General features: G+C 41.9%; 1 protein-coding gene across 1 annotated transcript in view; it reads left to right on the forward strand.

The window, feature by feature from the left end:
* CCDC39 (coiled-coil domain containing 39) overlaps window positions 1-23532 on the forward strand; it is a 1972012-nt gene that overhangs the window by 1169876 nt on the left and 778604 nt on the right. Inside the window, exon 11 of the mRNA XM_044070181.1 lies at window positions 715-879. Coding sequence (XP_043926116.1) covers window positions 715-879 — 165 coding nt within the window. The remainder of the gene's footprint in view (window positions 1-714; window positions 880-23532) is intronic.

Raw genomic sequence — 23532 nt, forward strand, 5'->3', positions numbered from 1 at the left:
ATTCGATCTAGTGTATGGAACCCATATAGATAGTTAGATAGATAGATAATTTTTTCACATCTTTACCTGCTTGCAATCACCCTTCCTTAATGTGTTTTAAGCCCATATGTTCATTGAATGTGGTATTTGCAACACAAGGACAATATCTAACCAGCAGGGCTGTCATCCAGGCAGTCATGGAAGTGGTGTATGCCCTTGTTGGCATCCTGGCAATGGCGATATTTCTGTTGGGGCCCTATCCATTGCTGTGGCTGGCATGTGCACCCACATTACCAAGCCCATGTCATCAGTCCTGGTCATTTCAGTGCTGTGCAAGGCTTTGCTCTCATGGTACAATCTGCACTCAGCCATCACTCCCACCCCTAATATGGGTGTCCCAGTATCAGTAGCTCACTCCTATCCTATCCTATCCTGCTCACTTGTTCTAGTTCCTGATAGTCAAACTCCAGTCATAAATCAGCACACTGCAGAGCCAGGCAACACAATGATAGCTGACTGATGTAAGAACCTGTTTCATTGTAATGCAGACCAGCACAATCAACTGTATTATTCCTTCAAAAGTTCTGACATTAACACTATCTCTCTTCTGTCAAAAGAAATGAAGACTAATTAACTGATTATTGCATTTCACTGATAAGATGTTCTGAACTGGTTATTTACTTAATGCTTATTACTACATATTTTATTTTTTTCTCATTTCATTTTTCTTTTTAGGATTTTCAGATTCAGCAAATGGAGCGTCGAATGGCCCGGATGAAAGGTGATGTTAATATAGAGGAAAAGCATGTTTTGGAGGCCAAGATAGCAGAACTCACCAAAACGTTGGAAGAGAAAAGCGACACTTACAATTTGTTGAGTGCACAGCACAAAAAACTTCAGGTACATAGCTTGAAAATGTTGCTGTAATGTAAATGTATTTATTCTGGAGAAATCGGTAGTTAGTTCAATGTACTAACATGGTGGCCTAAGTTAGCTTGTGTTGATTTTTTTTTCACTGACAGAGCTAGACATTACACTTTATTCCTTCAGTAAGTTTGACAACTGGTAATTTTTCTGAAATTAGATAGTTTCACTTATCAGGATGACCTGAAATTATCTGTATTACAGTAAGTAAAGTTTGCTGCAAGTTAGCAGAACAGTTATATAAAACAGCATCAAGTTAAGTCAAGTAGAACTTTGTCATTCAGACTATACAGCAAGTGCACAGCTGAACAAAATTACATTTCTCAAAGCTCATGTGCAAATAACTTGCATTTAAAAAGAAAACAAACAAACATAACAGCAATACTAACAGCAGCAACAGAGTCCAAGGGATCAAGATACGAATAACTGTTCTTTGCCACACCATCCATACCTATCACTAACTCCATCCCAAAACATCAACAAAACGTTCCAATGGACTAGTTAAGCAGGCATATTCAGATTAAGCACTAGGACTGATACTCATTGTAATACATGGATCTTTCTGATATGCTCTGAAATTGAGAAGAAAAAAATAACCTTGTTATATAGTGGGGTTCATGTTTAAGAACTTTATTATTAGTGAGGCTCATTTTAACACAAGTGGCATCCACCACAAAACTCCATTAGAAGCTCCCATACAGCTTTTAAGCTGTAAGAAACTTTCCTCTGTAATACAAATTGTGGCAGACCAAGGCATCAAAAAGCTTTTGAAGCTTTTGTTTTCTTGAGAGATGCACTTTGCTTCTGGCTGCTGTTTGTGTGGTAGCACAGATTGTGTGACTGCTTTTAAAGAAGTCAGCTACTTCACATTCCTACACTTTTCGTTGAAGCTTGTTGTACTTTGGGGCAGCTAATCCTGCCCATTATTACAAAGAATTATTATTGGTTCTCTGATCATAATAATTTGATAAAGAGTATGAGAAATGGATTCAAGAAGTTATTTTTAAACCAGAAGCATCTTTCCTGAGTTATCACTTATCACAGACAATCTTGCATTTATTCTAATGAAAACAAACCATATTGACATATTTTCACTTGCGAACATTATACATCACAGTCTCTATACAGTCATTGTCAATCAAACATTACATAGCTTATTCAATTCCTGACTTCCCTTAAACCTTATTCCTCATCCTAAACATTATTCTGCATTTACTGTTCCCACAATTCCCATTTTTCCCATGTAATCTGCTGCTACTCTTCAAAAGATCCCACTTCCAGTTCTTTTATCTGTGTTACTATATACACTACTTCTAATACGGTTGGTTTAGACTTTGATTTCCATTTTCTAGTAATTGCTTTTTTAGGAGATATCAGAATTAGCTCTGCAAGGCTTTACTGTGTCTAGGCAATTCCAATTCTGTATCACAGCTTAAAAAAATCACTTCCTTAGTTACAACAATTTGCTCGCCTAGTATTTCTGACAGAGTGAACTGCAGGGAATTTTTAAGTTTGCCAACTCATTACATTCCCAAAAAATATGTTCCCTGTTACCTCTTTCTACCCCATCACACCTCCAACTTTTGCAATCTACCTGAGGAAAAAAATGTTTGAGTCTGCTTGGGGTATAGAAATGCATAAGCAAACACTTCTAAATAAAAATCCTAAATCTTCTAGACTTTGTTGCATATTTGGGAGCCATACATATATCCTCCCATTGTTTCTTTGTGAGTTGCTTATCCAGTCTCTCTTCTCTGCCCTTTCTCATTCCTCTGATTGATTCTTATAGTTATCATGCAATCTTTTCTGTGCCCTACTAATTATCCCTTTTTTAACAGCAGGCTTTTGTTCTTGTTTCTACTAAAATCTCTACCAGTGCTGGTCTTTCACTTAGGATCTCTCTATTCCTTTCTCTTTGCCTGTATTCTGATATCAGTCCTTGATAAGGAAGACAATCTTTATATTGCAGTCCAGATGTATTCTTGGTCTCGTCTCACTCTCTTACCTTTCCTTCTCTAACCACCTGCTCCCAATACCTTGGTCCTCCACCAGCCCTCCCTAGCAAATAGCAGCCCCCTTCTGCACCCCACACTGCAGCCATCATCATCAGCAGAATAGTCCCATCCATTCGCAATACTGGTCAAGCTCCTGGAACACCCTCCACCACTCCACGAATACAGTACTCTTCATGGCTACTGCCACTTCCCCCAAGAATCTGCATTCAAAATCACAGTCCCTCCTCACCTCTTGAGCTCCCTCGCACTCCATCGCTAATCTCTCCTACTTCGAACCATAACTCTCTGCCTGTGCCATACACAGATGCCCCAACCATGCAGCACCGAACCCCCTCAAAAACCGGGTAATCCAAACAAACCTGTTCCACTGGAAGGACCAACTCATCCCACTGGACTCATGAACTCCCCCCTCCCAGACAAAATCCTTCAACTCTTCACCAACTGCCATCCACAACCTCTCCTCCAGCTGGAAAAAAACATGCCCTACTTGTGTACAAAACCAGAGGCACCAAAAACACCTTCAGTGCCTGCACCCTGCTGCCCACATCTGTAAAAGAGAACCTCCAAGCTGTCAGTTCCTGCACCATCTTCTGTCCAGTCTCCACCCAAACACCCCCAGCCACCACAGCAGATCCCCCCAAAACCACACTTCCAGGTACGTCATCCCAACATGTCCCCATAAAGCATGGGCATCACTAAATTAATTCATGCATGAGCACACAGCCCACAGCCACTTCCCCTCCTGTATCCTGAAAAGACCCAAAACCACCTCAGAATGTTCCAGATTACTGAAACATCCCCCTCTAGTCCTATCAGTCACAAAACAATATCACCATCTGCAAGCAAAGCCAACCCATCTTGACCACCATACCAACCACATGTCCAAATCCGTGAGTCTTCCACCCTCTCTGCCAGTAGCTGCAGACACAATAAAGGGGAAAGAGAACATCCCCACCTGGCTTGCCTGCCCAAACAGAACCCACCAGAAAGGAATGCTCCAACTTCAGTCTTATCCCTCACACATCCTCCCAATAAACCCACCATTGTGTCAGGGAATGCAAATGCCTTAACCACCCCCACTCACAAAATCCCAGCCCACTCCACTGAATGCCCCTTCCAGTATCAGTGATACTATCGCTCGTTCGTCTCTAACACATATAACAAGAAGGCTGGGGGTTTTGTTTAGATGCTTTAATACATAGAAACCCATTAGGATGAATAGCATCATCATTAAATATGAACAAACTAGTTAACAGACAGACCTTACATACATACATACATACATACATACATGCTTACATCTCAACTGCTTACTACAAAATGGCAGTCAGGCTCACACATGCTCAGTATTTATATGCTTGTGCAAGCCCTTGAATAACTTCTTAAAGGTATATACACACACATTCATCTGCAAACCTCCCTCTTAAAAAGATTTCCCTTTATACAAAACAATGTCAGAGATAGACATGCATTAGTATATACATTGGAAACAAAATACAATGTTCATGTCCAAGTTGCTTCATATCTGCTACAGGGTTTAGAGATTCAACCATATCTTGTAACATAACAATCTGGGCCAGATTTAGCAACAGAGACAGTTCCAACTCGTATCAGGAGCTTCTGGATTTGTCATAGGAACAGGAGTGTCCTCCAGAACTTCGTCTGGAATTGGAACACAGGACAACTCACTTTGAGATAAAGGATCTTTCTCACAGGCTATCTGGTGTGGTATAGGCTTGGACACTGGTCTAAAATGCATCTGATTCCGCTTAAAAACTGCTCCGTCTGACTCTACAATGTATGATCTCAGCTCCGGACCAATATTATTCACAACACCAATATGATTATAACCTTTGGACATTTGCATCCTTACCACTTCTCCCTCTCATAATGGATTGAGTGGTTTCCTGGTTTTATCATAGTAGGAAAACTGGGATAGACACTTCTTCAGCAGATTGGCTTTCACTGTTCTGTTGTTCTTGACACATAGAACCAACAATTGACTACTGATTGGTAATGTGGTCATGGTTTGTTTCGACAGAAGTCTCTGAGCAGGTGAACCAAGATGTTTATTATGAGAAACATTTCTGAGATTCAAGAAATTCAGGAAAACATCACTATTATCTCATTTTGACTACTCTAGTAACTGTTTTGCACTTTGAAATGTGCGTTCTGCCAAATCATTTGACTGCAGGTACTGTGTATTACTTGTGACATGAGTAAAGTCCCATTCTTCAGCAAATCGTTTGAACTGTTGGCTTATAAATTGCGTGCTAAGCCATTGTCAGAAATAGCTTTGCTTGGACTACTATGTACTGCAAAATGACATTTCATCTTAGTAATGACAGTACTGGATGCTAGGTTTGGAAGTAGGTCAATCTCAAACCAATTAGAGTATGAGTCTACTATCACCAAATAATGCTGACCATTCTAGTCAAAAATGTCTGTGGCTACTGTCGACCAAGGTAGTTCTGGAATTTGGTTAAGCTGAAGTGGTTCCTTCTGTTGATGTGGCTTTGTATCACACACTGAACAAGATAAAAGTGCTCCCTCAATGTCTTGTGACATAGAAGACCAAAATACTAACTCTCTTGCCCTTCTTTTGTTAGATTTGGTTCCTGGGGGACCACTATGCAAGATAGTAATGTACTCTGTTTGCAAGGACTTTGGAACAATTACTTCTAGACCTTTCATAATGAAACCTTTGTCTGACAAAATTTCATCTCTGTATGGAAAATAATGTTGCACTTCTTGAGGTAAACTAGATTGCTTTGACACCCATCCATGACTGATAAAGTGATTGAGCCACTGTAGAACTGGATCTGTGGCTGTGTGATCTCGCAGCTCATCAGTATGTGTGGAAGAAAAACTTCTCACTTCCATGGCTTCAGAATCAAGGTTCTCATTCTCATGCTGTTCTGTGATGTTTCTGGGTGATCCAGATCCCTTTCTTGTAGGCAAAATTGAAATTGTGAAGCACCATGCTGTAGAACAAACCAAATCTCACACCACAAGTTCCAGGCCAGATGAATTCACTCAGTTTAGTACACAGACTGAAATAAAAAAATAACTTCTGCAGTAAAAGTTAACAGCAAAACTTCAAACTCTTATATCATTAAGAGCAAGTAACACTTATCTGGTGCCTCGGCTTTCAGAAAAGCCTTTTCAGAGTACATCTTTCTGCTGGTAAGCATACACTTAAATACATGCATTTAATCAATTAAATAATCATCCAATTAAGAATTCACTAAAAAGCCATCTAAAAAAGTTAACATTTAATATTCTTTTTAACCTTACATTAAATGCTTCCAAGAAAATTCCCTATTCAAACCTCTTGGTAACATTGTATCATATTTTAAAATAAATATTGCTTCCTTCCTTCTTAAATGTTCCTTAATTTTTTCATCAGTACTAAACCTAGTATTTACTTGTTCCAAACCAGTTGTCTGGAAACCCTGTGGGTCTCCATTATGGTGTTCCTTAAAGTGCATAGCCACAAGACTATGAAATCTTTGCTTCTTGATGTCCCTTCAATCTTACAGCAAAACTTATCTTGCTCGCTCCAATATAAAATAATCCACAAGGACATTTTAAACTATATATAATTTGTTTCACTATTGCAAGTGAAGCTGCCTCTTCTATCAATTTTTTTCCATTAATGCTTTCAAAACTATCAACTATGTGTTTGCATACTGTGCAATTGTCACCTGGAAAAGTTCCATATCTCACTATATTATTTTCTATATTTTTTGGTCTCTCAAATGTTCCATGTATGAACATGTCCTTGAGACTCCTACCTATTTTATATGAAAAACAAAGTTTAACATTTTAGGCAGGATTTTTCTTTCTGTATATAGGACCAGTAATGCCTAACTATTTTCTCCAAAATGTTAGACAACTTAGTATACTTAGACACCAAATATAACTCACTTTCTTTTTCCGCATTATTATGTTCTGTGCTTTAGTCACTTTTTTGTTCATTACTTTATTATACTCCAACCATACTTTCTCTGACTCATACCCCTTTTCTATAAACATGTTAGCTGTATTTTGAACTTCCTTCTCACATTCCTTCCTGTCACTGCACAAACGTTTAACTCTGACCATTTCCCTATAAGGAATGGAAGAAATAGTGTGTGTGTGTGTGGGGGGACACCTAGTTCCATGCAACATAAAGCTTGGTTTTCTAAATATTTTAGTTTTAAGTTCTACATCTTCTTGCCCTTCTATTGTAATATCCAAATACTTTACTCTTTCCTTTTTTTTTGTAATCCATCAAATTTGATCTCAAACTTGTTCATTTGCAGTTCTAGAACAAGCTTTTCCACCTCTCCATAGCCCCCCTTGCAAACAAAAATCAAATCATCAATGTATCTGTAAAAATGAACATGTTTTCTAAAAAAAAGTCATTCCTATACACATATAGATTTTCAGAGACCCATAAATAAATTAGCATATGTGGGGGCAAAAGCTGCCCCCATAGCTGTCCCACACTTCTGATGATACAGAGAGCCATCAAATTCAAATATATTATTTTCCAAACAGAACAATGTCAGTTCTATAATATACTGTGTACTGGGGCTTTTCCCCAGAAAAACTTCTATAGCTTCTATGCCATCACTATGTTTTATACTAGTGTATAGGCTGACTACATCTATCACTATAAAAAACGTGTTCTTCTGCCACACTATTTTCTTTACTTTATCCAGAAACTCAAAACTGTCTTTGATATATGAAGGTAATTGTATCACCTTTTTTAACAAAATTTGATGCAAAAAACATCCCAAATTAAGGGTTACATAAATGCAGGCAGATACAATGGGAAGACCTGGAGGGTTAACCTTGTATTTTAGGCACACAAAAAAATGTTGCCAACTCACTGCTTTTATTTAAAAACTAATTTTTAGCATCTTCATGACAAAAATGATTTAGTCTAACCCCTTTGTGTATTAATACATCATAGTTCTTAACCATCTCCTGATAAGTTAGGAAACCTACTTTATCATAAATGTTGTCATTTTCTAGATGTTGTAAACGCATATTTACATACTGGGTGTAATGCATTATTACTAGTTGTCCCTCCTTATCTGCAGGCTTAAATATGAGTTCCTTTCTTTCCCTTAAATTTTTTAAAGTGACCCATTATTTTTTCTGTCATATTATATTGAATTTCACTTCTAAAAAACTTATTGCACTCTTGCTCTATCGCATAATTTAACATATGATGAAACATTTCAGTTTTATCACACTTGAAAGGAGGCATAAATTTGCTTTTATAAGAAATACCATTAATATCAAAATTACTATAAGCATTGTAATCTAAGTCAGAATTACAAGAAAAAAAACTCTCTTCATTGCTTGCAGCATCTCCAAAACTTGCATTGTTCAAATCTGCTTCCAAACTTTTTGTTTGATTTCCATAGAAATCTATTAAATGTAACCTGCGAACAAAATTAAATACTTCCCCCTTTAACTCATACATTCTAGGAAGAGACATTGGAATACATTTCAAACCCCTATGTAATATGTTATTTTTTTATTTTAATAAATCAGTCTGTGTACTAAACTGAATGAATTCAACTGGCCTGGAACTTGTGGTGTGAAGATTGTAATTGTACTTTTGTATTCTCAGCATCATATGTTGCAGTCAGGCTGGAGCTGAATGCATAGGCTTTCTCAAAATAGTGACTAATAGTTGGTGGTCTGTTTCAGTCTGGGTAGGTCTACCATAAACATAATCATGGAACTTTGAACATGAATACACAATTGCCAAAAGCTCTTTCTCAATCTGGGCATACTGCATCTCAGTTTGGGTAAGATTCTCAATGCATAGGCAACAGGTTGATCCTCTTGTGGAATGACTGCACCTAAACCAAATTTCGAAGCATCACAGGAAAGTGTTACTGGCTTGTGAGCATTATAGTATCTGGGTGTTGGTGGACTAGCAATTCTTTTTTTTCAGGACTTCAAATGCTGTTTGGTGTTGCTCTAACCAAGACCAGAATACATCTTTACGTGTCAGCTCTCTGACTGGTGCTGATATTAGGCTCAAGTCTGGAATAAACTTGCCTAAGTAGTTCACCATGCCAAGAAAACATTGCAGGGCTTGAACATTGTCTGGTGCTGGTATCTCGAGAGTGGCTATTTGTTTTGTAGGGTCTGGTCGTAGGACTGTACTCATAAATAAATGCCCAACATAAGTAATTTCTTGTACATTGAACTTGCATTTCAGTGCATTGAGCTTAAGATTCACTTGACATGCACTTTCTAGAACTTTTCTGAGCTTTCTGTCATGTTCAGCTTCATCATGACCTCCTACCAGTATATTGTCTATTGAAATAGCACAAGGATACTCAGAAAAAAATTACTCCATTGCATACTGATAGACTTCACTTGCAGAATTTATCCCAAATGACATTCTCAGAAATCTGTACCTACCAAATGGAGTACTGAAAGTAGTGAGCAATAATGTCATCTTGTCAAGCTGAATTTGCCAAAATGAACTCTTTGCATGCAAGACAGAAAAAATAGTGGCATTTGGCATCAAGGCTACAACTTCTTTGACTGTGTACATTGGATGATGAGGTCTTTTTAATGCTTTGTTCAGCTCTTGTGGATCAATACATATTCTGATGTCATCTGAGCTTTTCTTATGAGCTACCACCATGGAAAATGCCCATTCATTTGGAGTTTCAACTGGACAAATAACACTTTGTCACACCACTTTATCTAACTTTGCTTTGATTCTGTCCTGTATGGTTACTGGGAATTCTCGTGCTGGCCTGATAACTGGACTGACCTCTGGGTCTAACTTCATGGAGTACACAACTGGAACTTTACCTATTTTGTCTTTGAAAAAATCAGCATAGGTAGAAAAAATGTACTGGGTGAAATTAGAGTAGTGGTCTTTTAAGCTAACTTGGTGGACGTCTTTATTAATTGAAAGCAGTCCCATTTTCAAACTGTCTCTGAGCCCTAATAATGACTGGATGCCTCTTGACCACATAAAATAACAAGTCGTAGCTTCTTCCAGCAGAGTAACATGAAAGCACTACTGAGCCTTCAGTTTGAATTTCTTCATCTCCATAAGCAACAAGCTTCACCCACCTTGCCAAATTAAGCCTTTCACCTTTAAATGCCCTGGCAAATGTTTCTGTTGACATGACATTGCACTTGGAATCTGTATCAACTTTGAGCTCTGTGGGTTTGCCATTTATCTGAACAGTACAAAATACTTCACTGTTTGCTCTTAAATCTACTGCATTAACTGTTTCATGAAGCACTGACACACCATCAACATAAAGAGTAGACTTGCCACTGTTTAACTGACCAACTTGTTTCCTAAAATGTTCCCTTTTAATAAAAGAATGTGGGCATTTTTGATTTGCAAAATCTTTTGAAATTATTCCATTCATTGCTTTTGTAGCACCGTTGACCAAAAGCTAAACATTTTTCTGTTTTAGATTTATGACTTCCACCACAATTAAGACATTTGGCAGTGAAACTAGGTTGGAACTCATGCTTTAAGTTTGCTGACTCACTCTTATGCTTCACTGAGACTGTGTTACTTCTGGAATTTGCTGAAAAGTTCTGGGGTTTACCAGTGAGTGGTGCAGGGGTTACAGCTGCCATGTGCTTGGGCCTGTTTCTTTCAATAATGTGCTGCATACTATCGACTTGAGCTTTATCACTGTGCCTTCTAGAGCTGTTCTCATTTGTAAGCATATTTGTATGCTATTCTGTAGCTTGTATATCTGACAAATCTCAATGGCCTTATTCAAAGTTAAATCACTGTCACGAAGCAAAATCTTTCTCACAGCATCATGTTTAATACCACACACAAGTCTATCCTCTATCTTTTCATCCCTTAAATCACCAAATCTGCACGTTTTAGCTTTAATTCTCAGGTCAGTTATATATGCTGCAAAAGTTTCACCAGGCTTTTGATCCCTTGTATAAAATACGTGCCTTTCCATTGTAACATTTGTCTGTGGGTTACAAATTTTTCTAAATTTATGTTTTAAGCACTCGGGGGGCCTCCCGTGACTCAGCCTGTACAACAATATGACAGCTTTCCCCCTCTCCGGTATAGATAGCAGGTGAAATTAGCATTCCCTTTCTATGGCTTCTGAACCAGCTAAATTAAGTAGAATAAATGCCTCTGTACAGTCATATTTATCAGAAAATGCAGCCTTTATGAAAATGTTGTATTCTTGCTCAAACACTCCCCAGTTGTCAGCAATATTACGGTCACACACAAGTGCAGTGGGTTTTCAAAATCCATCTGCCATGCCCACAAAATATATACAAACATGCTGAAAATATGGCCTTTGTAATTATGTACAGTTTTGTAAGCTTGTAACAACATTTAAATGCACAGTGAACTCTTAGAAATACTGTACTTAGTGATATATGCTTTGTAATATCTGTATTCTATGAAATATGCCTTGTAATGGCTGTGCTTTGCAAAATATGCCTTGTAATGGCTGTACTTTGTGAAACAGCTTTACTGTAACACTGCACAAACATGCAAACACGTTATACTTCTAATAACTCAAATATCTTTGCTTAATACGAAATACATATGCTTTGTGAAAATGCGGTCATTTCCCTTTATTTTATTCGTTTTATGCAATTTGGACTTTATTTAAACATTTTCCATAGTAATTCAAATATTTTTATCAATATCATACTTATCTGTTTATGTGAATATCATATAGAGCATTTTGTATGCCTCGTTTCATATTATGCGAAAATAAATAGTGCTGAGCAAGTTTTAATACCAGAGATTCATTTGTGAAGTTTTGCACATTTAGGAATGATCCACTCCTGTATTTTCCACCAGCTCCTAGCAAGTTCCTTAAATCATTTTACTCAGGCTGCCTTTGAGTTCATGCCCCTTGGATATGTCAGTTCTGATTCCTTGTCCTTTAGACATGTCGTTTCTTATACCATGTCCTTTTAGATATGTCTCTTCTGACACCATGTTGCTCATTCGTCTCTAACACATATAACAAGAAGGCTGAGGTTTTCGTTTAGATGCTTTAATACATAGAAATACATCAGGATGGATAGCAGCATCATTAAATACAAACAAATTAGTTAACAGACAGCTCTTACATACATACATGCTTACATTTCAATTTCTTACTAGAAAATGGCAGCAGGCTTGTATGTGCTCAGTATTTATACACTTGTGCAAGCCCTTGAATAGTTTCTTAAATGTGTATACACACACATTGATCCACAGATACCCTCCAACATCCTGCCTCCCTCTGAACCATCACCATTCTATTAATATTGTCAAATGGTTGCCTTCCCTCCAGAAAATCACACTAATCAATATCCATCAATTCTGGCATCATCCATACCATTCCTCTATCCATTACAGGCATGAACACTCTACAGTCAAGGTTTAGAATTGACATGGGCCCACACAAAGCCCAATCCAATAGGTCCTTACCATCTTTAGGTATTACAGTTTTCCCCAAGAATGCCTGTGCCCCCCGCAAAAATGCTGCCAAATAAAACCATCCAGATACCTATTACCCTCCTCCTGCCCAGCCTCCAAACCCCTGCAGGAGCACTGTGCAGTTATGGAGTCACCTCTCCCCCACAGACTGGTTATACATCACCATTTTTATGTCATCTTTTCCTATCTTACATTCATACATACAACTATTTCAAGCACAGGCAATGGCACTCACATTTAACTGACCTATAATGAAGGATGTTATGTTGTCCTTATCTCACCTTCATTCATTGCTGGATGGGTTTGGAATAGAGAATCTGTTCCAACTCGGCCTATACTAAAGCTCAAGAGCTTCCACCGGCTCTGGGCTATACCCTATCTCATCGTGCTTTGGTAAGATTACCCAGATCTAGTTTGCCTCTAAACAGTTCGGGTGCTTCCTCTCTGCTCAGGCTAAATGGAAATATTTCCTCTGATGTTGCAAATTTTTGTTCATTTATTACAAATAGGACGTCGATTCCATCCTTGGAACCGATACAGCCGTTTCCAAGCTCGCGCCAGCCAAAAACTCTCATTTAAGACCTACCCATAATGCCCCTCTCCTAGTTACTCCAGATCTCATTTGCCGTGTTCCTAGTCAGACGTGCTAGCCATCTCTCTCATATCTAAGTAGAAAATTGTTATTTTTAATACAGTTTCTCTTCAAAATTGTTTATTTTTTAGTCAAGTTAGCCTTTTCTCACTGTCGCCTATAACCTAATCTTATTTCCTACCCTTTACTTTGGTAATTTAATTTTTACCTCTATTGGTACTGTCCCTCTCTCCTGTCTTTGACAGGCCCTTCCTTACCACTTGTGGTATTTTTTAAATACCATCATTGGGTATTCTCTCCCTTAATTTGTTTTTCTATAGAATAGCCTTGTTGCCTTACTATGTCAGACAAAGCTAAGCTGGGGTTTAAACAGTGTGACAAGTGTGGTCGTAAGATGCCCAACTCAGATACACATGCTCGTTGTGTCTACTGTTTAGGCGTGGAAGATATTAAAGCTGACTGTGACATTTGTGCTAGTTTTAGTAATCGTACACTAGCAGAACGTAAAAATAAACTTATTTTAAAAGGTTTACTCAAGACACCTTTTTCGGAGGCTCTGTCTGGGTAGGAGGTCTCACCCCCTCCAAAGACCAAAAAACATAAGGAAAAATGGAGATCACTCAGTCCCCGCATCTCCATCAGTTATGGAACCAAGTCGGCTCCATGCTTTGCCGGAGGCCTCGGCACAGACCTCTTCGGCACAAGGCTCTGTGTCCTCTCCCTCTGTGCCATCCATGATATTCACCCCTATTTCGGTTCTACTTCGGTGCCGTCCTTGGATCCCACATTGGCTCCGATGACTGTACCTGCTTCAACACTATCCCCAGCCATGGTGCCGATGGTTTCTTTGGCTCCATCAGCTCCAAAACTTGAATACCTGCCAAGGACAAGATACTCTCCAACTTATGACCCTTTTTTGGGGCAGAGGTTTAGCCCCTTTATAGAAAGACCTAATTCTCCTTCAGCAGCCTCCTTTAGATCCACTAGAAGTTTATCTAAATTAGATCTAGTGTGGGTTGTGGACCAGCTTCTGGCAGCTAGGGGGTTACCCATTCTAGCTACAACTTCCCGTCCCTCTTGGCTCGGAATCTTTTCTTACATCTTCCCCTATTTATCCTCCTCTGGCCTCTACCCAGATCCTGGAGATCTCGGTACCGATGTCCACTCCTGTGCATACTGTCTTGGCTCCGACAGCAGTTTCCCCTGTCGTCCGGTGGAGCCGATGCTCTCTTGGAGCAGTGCTTGGACTGTCCATACCTTGGTATCTAGCCCAGCACCTATTTTCTCACTAGCCCCATCTATGTTCATGGCTCTGATGGCTTCCAGTTCTCTTGGAGCTCCTCAGGGCAGGGTGTGACCTCTGTTCCGAGATTGTCCCTCCCGGTTCCGGGCTCCCATCCCTTCTCGGGTGGGCCTGCTGTCCAGGTGATGAAGAGGGTCCTTCACTCCAAAGTCTCACAGTCAGCACAAGTGACATCAGTATCAGAACCCCCCCACCCCCACAGCATGCACCTCTCCCAACCCTCTATTTCAGGACCCCAGGTATGGGAGTCTCAAGAACCCCCTTTGAAGGGAACCCTTTCTCTGGAGTCCTCCTCAGAAGATTCCACTGGGGAGACACCCCGGAAGAAATGGTGCAAGAAGAAGCACCTTGATTCCCTGGAGGAATCTATCACCGAAGACACTGATTGAGATGAGGAGGAAGGGTCCCCACGGTCTCCCCCAGATGACGTCTCATTCAGAGACATTCTCAAAATCCTCAAGCATCAGGGAGAATGGACGTCCTCTAACCCTTCTTCTGAGGAATCTGTGTTCTTGCAGGCCTTCCATGCCCAGCCATCTACTTCCTGGGTAACCCCACCGGCAGATGACCTTGTTAATTGTACAGTGTGCCTGGAAAGCCCTGGACGATGTAGAACCTGTCCCCCGGAGGTCAGACAAAATTTTATCTACACCTGAAGACCAGCCACACTGGTCCAAGCAGTTGACAGTTGATTCTATGGTCGTGGTGGCAGCCACCAAGAGGGAACTGGCAGAAGATAGATCCACTGTCCAGCCTCTAAACAGAGAGTCTCAGACCATGGACAGTCTAGGGAAGTGAACTTATGCTTCAGCGACCTTCTCCATTTAGTCACTGAACTATCTGGCACACTTTATTCACCTCCAAAGAGACCTAATTTCCAAAATGTCTTCCTCTTTGGTGGGGGTACTGCCTGATGAGGTGCGTGATACTGTCACCTCACAGCTAGCTACCCTTGAATCCATATTGAACTCCTCGATGCGTTTGATATCTCATACCACCAAGGTATTGTCATGAGACGTAATGCTTGGATGCAGTTCTGTGACTTTGCAGACCCTTTAAATCTTCCTTCGTCAATGCATCTGTCGACAAATCTGGACTTTTTGGACCCAAAGTACGAGACACACTTGCACATAGTGAGAAAGATGGAAAGATCTTGTCTGCTGTGGGCATACGCTTTTCCAACCCCCAGAGGTCCTATTCCAGGAACCAGAAGGGAGGAAAAATGTGATTCAAGAAATCCCAAGGATCTTTTCGTGGTACTCATGGTGAATAATCCCCCCGGGGCAGAGGGGGCAACTCATATGGAAGATGCCCCTTTCGGGGAAGAGGGGGTCCACATAACCAGGGCGCTAGAGATTCTTTCTCTGGCAGACCCTACCAGCGCTCTTGAACAGTGGCCCGATTGCTTTCCTCTGGAAGCAGCCGGGGTCGTTTTTCTCTGCATCTACCAGCCTGGCATCTTATTACTACCAACATTTGGGTGCAGAAAATAATATCCAGAGGCTACCAAATACCATTCAAATTAACTCCCAGACCTGTCAAATGAATCTCTGATGTACCACCCAGTTAGAGGGAATTAGCAGCCTTAGAAATAAAATAGCTGCTAAGAAAAAGAGTCATCCAACCAGTCCCACCAGACCAGACAGGAACCGGGTTTTTCTCGAGGTTCTTTTTAGTGCCAAAAAAGACAGGGGACCGGAGACCAATCCTGGATCTCAGCCTATTGAACAAATTTATCAAACCTCAAAAATTCCGGATGGTCACGGTACAGTCCATTCTTCCCTTCCTAGGGAGGGACAACTGGATGTGCTCTATAGACCTCCAGGATGTGTACTACCACATAAAGATGGAATACCGCTCCTGGAGGTTTCTCCGCTTCTGGCTGGGAGCCCATCACTACCAGTTCAGGGCACTGCCATTTGGTCTCTCGACAGCCCCCTGTGTGTTCACCAAATGTATGGCAGTTGTGGTAGCTCATCTTCAACTACAAGGATTCCAGGTGTTTTCCTATCTAGACAACTGGCTCCTTACCGCTCCGACCATGAATCTCCTAGTCCACAGCCTCTCTTACACTCAAGGTCTCGCTCTCCACTTGGAGATTACAATCAACAAAGACAAATCTCAAATGTCCCCAATGAAGACACTGGAATTTATCGGAGCAGTCTTCGACACAACATCCTGACAAGCTTCTCTTCCCCCCTCACAGGCTTTCGAAAATAGGACACAAAATCCAAGACCTTCTTCCTCAGACCTATGTACCAGCTTGTCTTGTACTGCAACTCTTAGGCTCCATGGCGACTGCCATTACGTTAGTACCACTGGCGAGACTGAACATGAGAATCCTGCAGTGGCTCCTTTCTGCACAATGGTCATTGCTAACTCACCCACTCGACCACATGATATGTCTTACAAACCGTTACGAGGAAGAAATGCTATGGTGGATGAAGCCACAAACTAATCTTTGGTGTCGACCATTCTGTCTTCCCCAGCCCATGGCCACGGTGACCACGGACGCTTCCCTATTGGGGCATTTCCAGGGAAAGACTGTCCAAGGCACCTGGTTCCCCATGGAGGCCAATTTGCACATAAATGTCCTGGAACTGAGGGCAGTTCTCTTAGCTTTGCAAGTGTTCCATTCATCTCTACCTTCTGGGACCATTGCAGTTCAGTCAGTCAACATGTCAGTCTCGTATATCAACAAGCAAGGCAGAATCAGGTCTTAACCCCTGTGTCAGGAAACCATAAGGATTTGGCACTGGGTGATAGCTTCCAACCTCTTTCTTGTAGCAACGCACATTGCCAGGAGTTCCAGCCTTATTGTGGACAATCTGAGCAGGAACATACTGATGCCTCACAAGTGGTCCCTCAACCCTGTAACAGCAGATCAGATCTTCCAATGCTGGGGCAAGCCTTGCTGCAACCTGTTTGCTTCCCCCCTAAACTACAAATGCAGAAGCTACTTTGCCCTGATCCCCCCTCAGGGGGAACCACTGAGGGATGCTCTAATGCACGATTGGCCACCGGGTCTTCTGTATACCTTTACTCCATTTCCCCTCATTCCAAAATTTCTCCAGAAAGCTCAGAGGTTGAGAAGCAAAGTGATCCTCATTGCCCCCTACTGGCTCCGTCAAGTCTGGTTCCCATTTCTATGGCCTCCTCTGATTCACAGCCCTGGATCCTGGATTATTCCCAAGACCTGTTATCTCATCCTCAGGGACTGAGTCATCCGAACCTGCACAGTCTCAAGCTCACAGCTTGGTTCCTCCACTTCCAGTGATTGCCAGGTTGCCTGACATCCCATCTCCTGTTCATGAAATTCTTCTGGCTTCACACAAACCTTCCACTAGGAAAGTTTATTCTAGTAAATGGACTAGGTTCTGTATTTGAGCCAAAGATCAGAACTTAGACCCTTTCTCTATGCCTTTTCAAAAGATCCTACAATACCTGACTACCCTTTTACATGCAGGAGCCTCGGCTTCGACGATCACTGTACATTTAGCAGCTATCGCCAATTTTCATAATGGTCTTGATAATTCAAAAGTTATGTCACACCGCCTATGCAAGACCTTTTTGAAAGGAATATTACATGTTAAACCTCCAGTCAAGCCTCCCTTAGAACCCTGGGACTTGACTTTGGTACTTCAGTCTCTCACAGGTTCTCCTTTTGAACCCTTTGATTCATGTGATTTGAAATTTTTGTCATGGAAAACCCCACTTCTAATAGCACTTACCTCAGCGAGAAGAGTATCTGAGCTGCAGGCCTTGAGTGTCAAGAGTCCTTACTTGATCTTCCACATGGATAGGGTGTCCCTTCATACTGACCCTTCTTTCTTGCCCAAGGTCATTTCTGGCTTTTCCATTAACCAATCTATTGACCTGCTGGTTTTCCTCCCGCAGCATTCTAATAGAGGGGAGTAACTTTTGCACACCCTTGATGTGCATCGGCAGCTTCATTGTTATTTGGACAGGACTAAATCTTTCAGGAAAACAGTTCAGTTGTTTGTGGCCTTTGCAGGACCCAGATTGAGTAAACCTGTTTCCAAAGTGACTTTATCCTCATGGCTTAGAAATGCCATTATCTTTATCTACCAACAGAATAAGCTATCCTTACCTTCCAGAATAAAGGCTCATTCTACCAGATCTATGGCTACCTCTGCAGCATTTCATTCCAAAGCCTGTATGGATGATATCTGTGCAGCAGTCACTTGGTCAAGACCTCACACCTTTATATCTCATTACAAATTGGATTTGGCCTCCAGAGGACGAGCATCTTTTGGTTCTATGGTGCTCAGGAATATCCTTCCTTAGGGCCACCCAGAACTCAAGTAGCTGGGGACTCGGTCCTATTTGTAATGAATGAACAAAGATTTACAACATCAGATAAAGAAGTTATGTCTTACCATAACGTTCCATCTGTGTTGTAGATCTTTGTTCATTCATTACTTCCCTCCCTCCTTCCCCCTGCCTGCACTCCTAGTGGACTTTAGGAACTCCTGGTTAGGGTATTTGCTCAGACAAAGCGTCCTATTATTTTTTCTATTACTACATCTATTGTCTAAGGGTGGGCAAACTTGATCTGGAGTAACTAGAAGAGGGGAGTTATGGGTAGGTCTTAGCTGAGAGTTTTTGGCTGGAGTGAGCTTGGAAACGGCTGTATCGGTTCCAAGGACGGAACCAAGGTCCTATTTGTAATGAATAAACAGAGATCTACAACACAGATGGAACGTTATGGTAAGACATAACTTCTTTTTTTACATCCTTTATCTTTTCAAAGTTTGTTACAGTTTGAATACAGTGTGTTTTGTGAAGTTTTACTGTTAGAAGTGTGCTATAGATCTTTCTAGCTTGTTCTTGTGCTACTTTTTTTGGTTGGCCATCGTCTACTGCTAGGCCTTTATGTTTTCCTCCTATCCCGGTCCCGAACCCATTTAACTTAGAGAGTTTTGGGGTTTTTCTGCCTTATTTTGTGTTTGTACTTTGTTATATCCTCCTTTTTTTGCCATTGGGTTGTCCGTTTAATTTAGAGGGCTCCCGTCATACCCATTTAACTTAGAGGGTTTTTCCTTGTTTTTTTCCTTTCTGTGAGGAGTTGGACGTTTAAGTTAGAGACTTCTCCTCGTATTACCCTTTCTTTGTTAATCTTATTAAAAAAAAATATTTGTTTTTGTTGTAGTGGTTGTTGCTGCTGTTAGTGTTTTTTTCCCTAATATTTGCCTTACTTTTATCTTGTAGTTTGCTGTATAAGTTTAGGCTCAGTTAGGTCTAAGGATACCAAGATCACACAGAGACTCCCTACACTATGGAACAGAATCCCAGTCCATGTGAGGCAGAGCCCCTCACTGACTCTGTTCAAGAGAAATCTTGACGAGTGGATGGGAGATCATAGGTTTACCCCGGGAATCATCTCTGTATCACTGCTGGACAGAGGCACAGCAAACTAATGGGTATAGTATTCTCATCCTAAGGGGTGGTGAAAGCCACACACACTCTGGCTAGGCTTATAAATGCCCTAGGGCAGATAGCCTAGTATGAACCTATGAACCTATAAAGAATCCAAACCTTCAGGTTTTAAAAAATGTGACCAATGCAGCCAGAAGATGTCTTTGACAGATAGACACACCAGTTGCTTGTATTGTTTAGGTGCTGTCCACCTACAACAATTTTGTTAATTTTGCCATGCCTTCAGCTCCAGAGTGCTTATGGAGAGAAAGAACAAGCTGATTGTCAGGGGCTTGTTGAAGGTACCTTTTATTGAAGCTTTGGAATGGACTCAGAGTTCTTCAAAATCCTCCCACCACTATCTGTCTGTTAGATTGGAAGAATCCTCCAAAAGATTTTTGTTCACGGCTCCATCATCGGAACCTATGAAGAAGCAAGCAAAAGAGTCATCCTCGGACTCAAAGGCTATTGGTCCCAAACCAACTACATCTTCAGCTCCTCTGGTGATTTCAGAGCTGACAGAATTCCGCCTTTGGAGCCAGTACCCAGTCCTGGAACTGGTCTCCTTGGTGCTACACTCTTCAATTTTACAGTCAGTGATATCTTCGACCCCATCATCATGATCCTCCAGAAGCCTTTCGGATGAAAATGTGGAGTGGGTGGTCAGGATGCTTATACAGATGCCGGTGCTGGCCAAGATCTTGTCAACCCCAACCCAGAAGGGTTCGCGACCAACAACCATCACTTCTCCTTCATCGATTCCTCCTCCGACCCATGTTATGGCTTTGGAGCCGGAGTGTGTGGACCCAATTGTAGTGGAACTGTCTGGGCTGAGACCTGCTTCAGGATCTTCGGTCCCGACTACCACTGCGACCTCCTTGGTTCCATCATCTTTTGAGGAGTCTAGGGGCTGATGCTCCCCCATCAGGTCCAGGGAGGAGAGTCAAGTTGGACAATTGTCTGATCCAAATCTACCTCTCGGGGCTTCAGTGCAGGTGAGCTTAGCACCTACATCAGCCTTGGAGTCCACTGCCTTGGTTCAGGGGGAGTCTTCTGTTCCCTCGGAGCTGTGAGATCCCATGGAGTGGGGCTGTGGTGCTTTTGAGGTCATGAGGAGAATGCTGTCACCCCAGATTGCTCCACTCTCAGATCCTAACACTCTTCTGCTAAAAGTGCCAGAGTCTGTCTCTCTGCCATCTGTCCCTCCCAGGCGTGGAAACCCAAAGTCCCAGGATGCCCCACTGGGCAAAACTATCTCTACGATAAGCTCTCCTGAGTACTCCTCTGAAGAGGTCCCACAAAAGAGGTTATGTAAGAGGAAACATCTAGACTCCCCTGAGGAGTCCATCACTTCAGACATGGACCTCGATTCAGAAGGGTCCCCACGGTCACATTCTGAGGGTGTCTTCTTTGCTGACTTCCTAGAGATCTTTAAACAGAGGGGTGGTTGGAAATCCATTAACCCTTCTGAGGATGAGTCCGTGTACCTGGAGGCTTTTGGGTCTCGCCCCTCCTCCTCTTGAGTGACTCTGCCTTTCGTCCAGCTCCTGAATGTAGTCAGTTGAATGGCATGGGGCTCTCAAGAGTCTGTGGAATCTGTTCTGTGGAGGCCAAATAAATTTATTACAACACCCTCTGATAAAGAGTCCCTCACAAAAGGTGTCCTGGTAGATGCTATGGTGGTGGCAGCAGCCACCAAAAAGAAATTGTCTGAGATTTCATCTGTCCATCCACCAAATAAAGAATCTCGTACAATGGACAGATATGGAAAGCATATGTTTTCATCAGCTTCCTTCGCCCTTGGGTCACTGAACTATCTGGCCTATTTTACTATGCTCCAGAGGGATCTCCTGAAAGAGCTAGGTGATACCCTTCAAGGTTCTACAGCTGCGGGAGTTTCAGACAAGTTGAGCTCTCAGCTTTCCACCTTAAACTCCATGCTAAACTCCTCCATGTGACTTATCTCTTATGCAGCCAATGGAGCGAGAACGGGTACAGAAATCTCCTTAAGGAGGCACTCCTGGATGCACTTATGCGAGTTTGCAGAGCCCTTCAAGTCTTCCTTTATCGACGCCCCTTTTGATGTCTCGTCCTTGTTCGGGCCAAAAGTGAAAGAGACTCTAACTAGGTGCAAGCAAGAGGGAACGACTCTTTCTGCCATTGAAGTCTGTTTCTCCCTCCCTACCAGACCTTACCTCAAAGGCCAGAAGGGAGGAAAAATGTGGTTCCGTAAGTCCTAGAGTGCCTTTCCGAACACATGTGGTGATTCTTCCCTCAGGGGTAGAGGGGGAAATAACAATGGAAGACGTTGACCTCGCAGCAGAAGGGGTCTGCAAAACCAGGGGATCCTTGGTAGGCCCTTTCAGCACTCCTGTCCACCTTTGGATGCACAGCCGGGGGTCGCTTATCACTGTACCCAAATACCTGGCTAAAAATTACAAAAGGCAAATGGGTACAAGCGATCATATCCAGAGGCTACTGTATACCCTTTTCCTCTCCCCCTTTAGAAAAAAGATCAGTTCTGGATGTTCCACCCAGTCAGAGGGACCAGGCAACCCTAGAGGTACAAAGTTGCTAGAAAAAAGAGTCATCCAAAATGTCCCCACAGACCAAATAAGATCCAGAACTTACTCGAGGTTCTTTTTAGTTCCAAAAAAGACTGGTGACTGGAGGCCCATTCTGGATCTCAGCAGACTTACAAGTCCGTAAAAAAGTCAAAGTTCCAGATGGTGAACTGCAGTCGATACTCCCCTTTCTGGGGAAAGACAATTGGATGTGCTCGATAGATCTCCAGGATTTGTACTACCATATAAAGATGGACAGGTGATCCAGGAGTCACTTACGCCTTTGGCTGGGAGCCAGTCATTACCAATTCTGAGCTCTGCCCTTTGGTCTCACTATAGCCCCCAGAGTGTTCACAAAATGCATGGCAGTAGTCACAGCTCACTTGACGTGTCTAGGATTCTGGGTGTTTCCATACTTGGCCGATTGGCTTCTAATCGGCACCAGCGAGCATCTACTAACCAGAGCAAGAGACACCACCATCCACCTTTTCTCTCAACTAGGCATCACGATAAACTTTGAAAATCTACCTTGTTGCCATCACAACATACTATATTCACAAAAGCAGACTTAAACATGAGAGACATGGTAGCCAAAATTCCTCCTTACAGGATGCAAACCCTACGTCAACAAGTAAAAAACCTTCTAACAGAAGAAAGTACAAGTGAAGGTTATTCTGAAGATTTTAGGTACTAGGGCAATAACCTTGGTACAACTTGCTCATCTCCACATGAGAATTCTCCAGTGGTTACTTTTCACCCAGTGGTCCATGCAGGAGTTACCTATGTCCCACAAGATCGTCATAGCAGAATCCTGCAAGAGGGATCTGCGCTGGTGGCTTCATTCTACTCAGATGGATTTGGGCAGATAGTTCATTCCCCCACAGCCAATATCTACGTTGACCACGGACGCTTCCCAGATAGTGGGGGGGGGGCATTATCTGGAGAAGATTGTCCAAGGAGTTTGGCAGGAAGATGAGAACCATTTGCATATCAATGTCCTAGAGATGAAAACAGTGCTTTTGGTGTTGCAGGCATTCCACAACTCCCTTCCACTAGGAACGATTGCAATCCAGACAGACAATATATCAGTGGTGTGTTATATAAACAAACAAGGCGGAACCACATCTTACCCCCTATATCGAGGGGCTCAAAGGGTATGGTAGTGGGCAGTCTCTTCCCAATGCTTTCTAATAACAATGCATATCCCGGGGAAATACAAAGTGATAGCAGTCGAACTCAGCAGA

Source organism: Protopterus annectens, chromosome 4.part1, assembly GCF_019279795.1.
Source record: "Protopterus annectens isolate FY-2018-M chromosome 4.part1, PAN1.0, whole genome shotgun sequence".
NCBI lineage: Eukaryota > Metazoa > Chordata > Ceratodontiformes > Protopteridae > Protopterus > Protopterus annectens.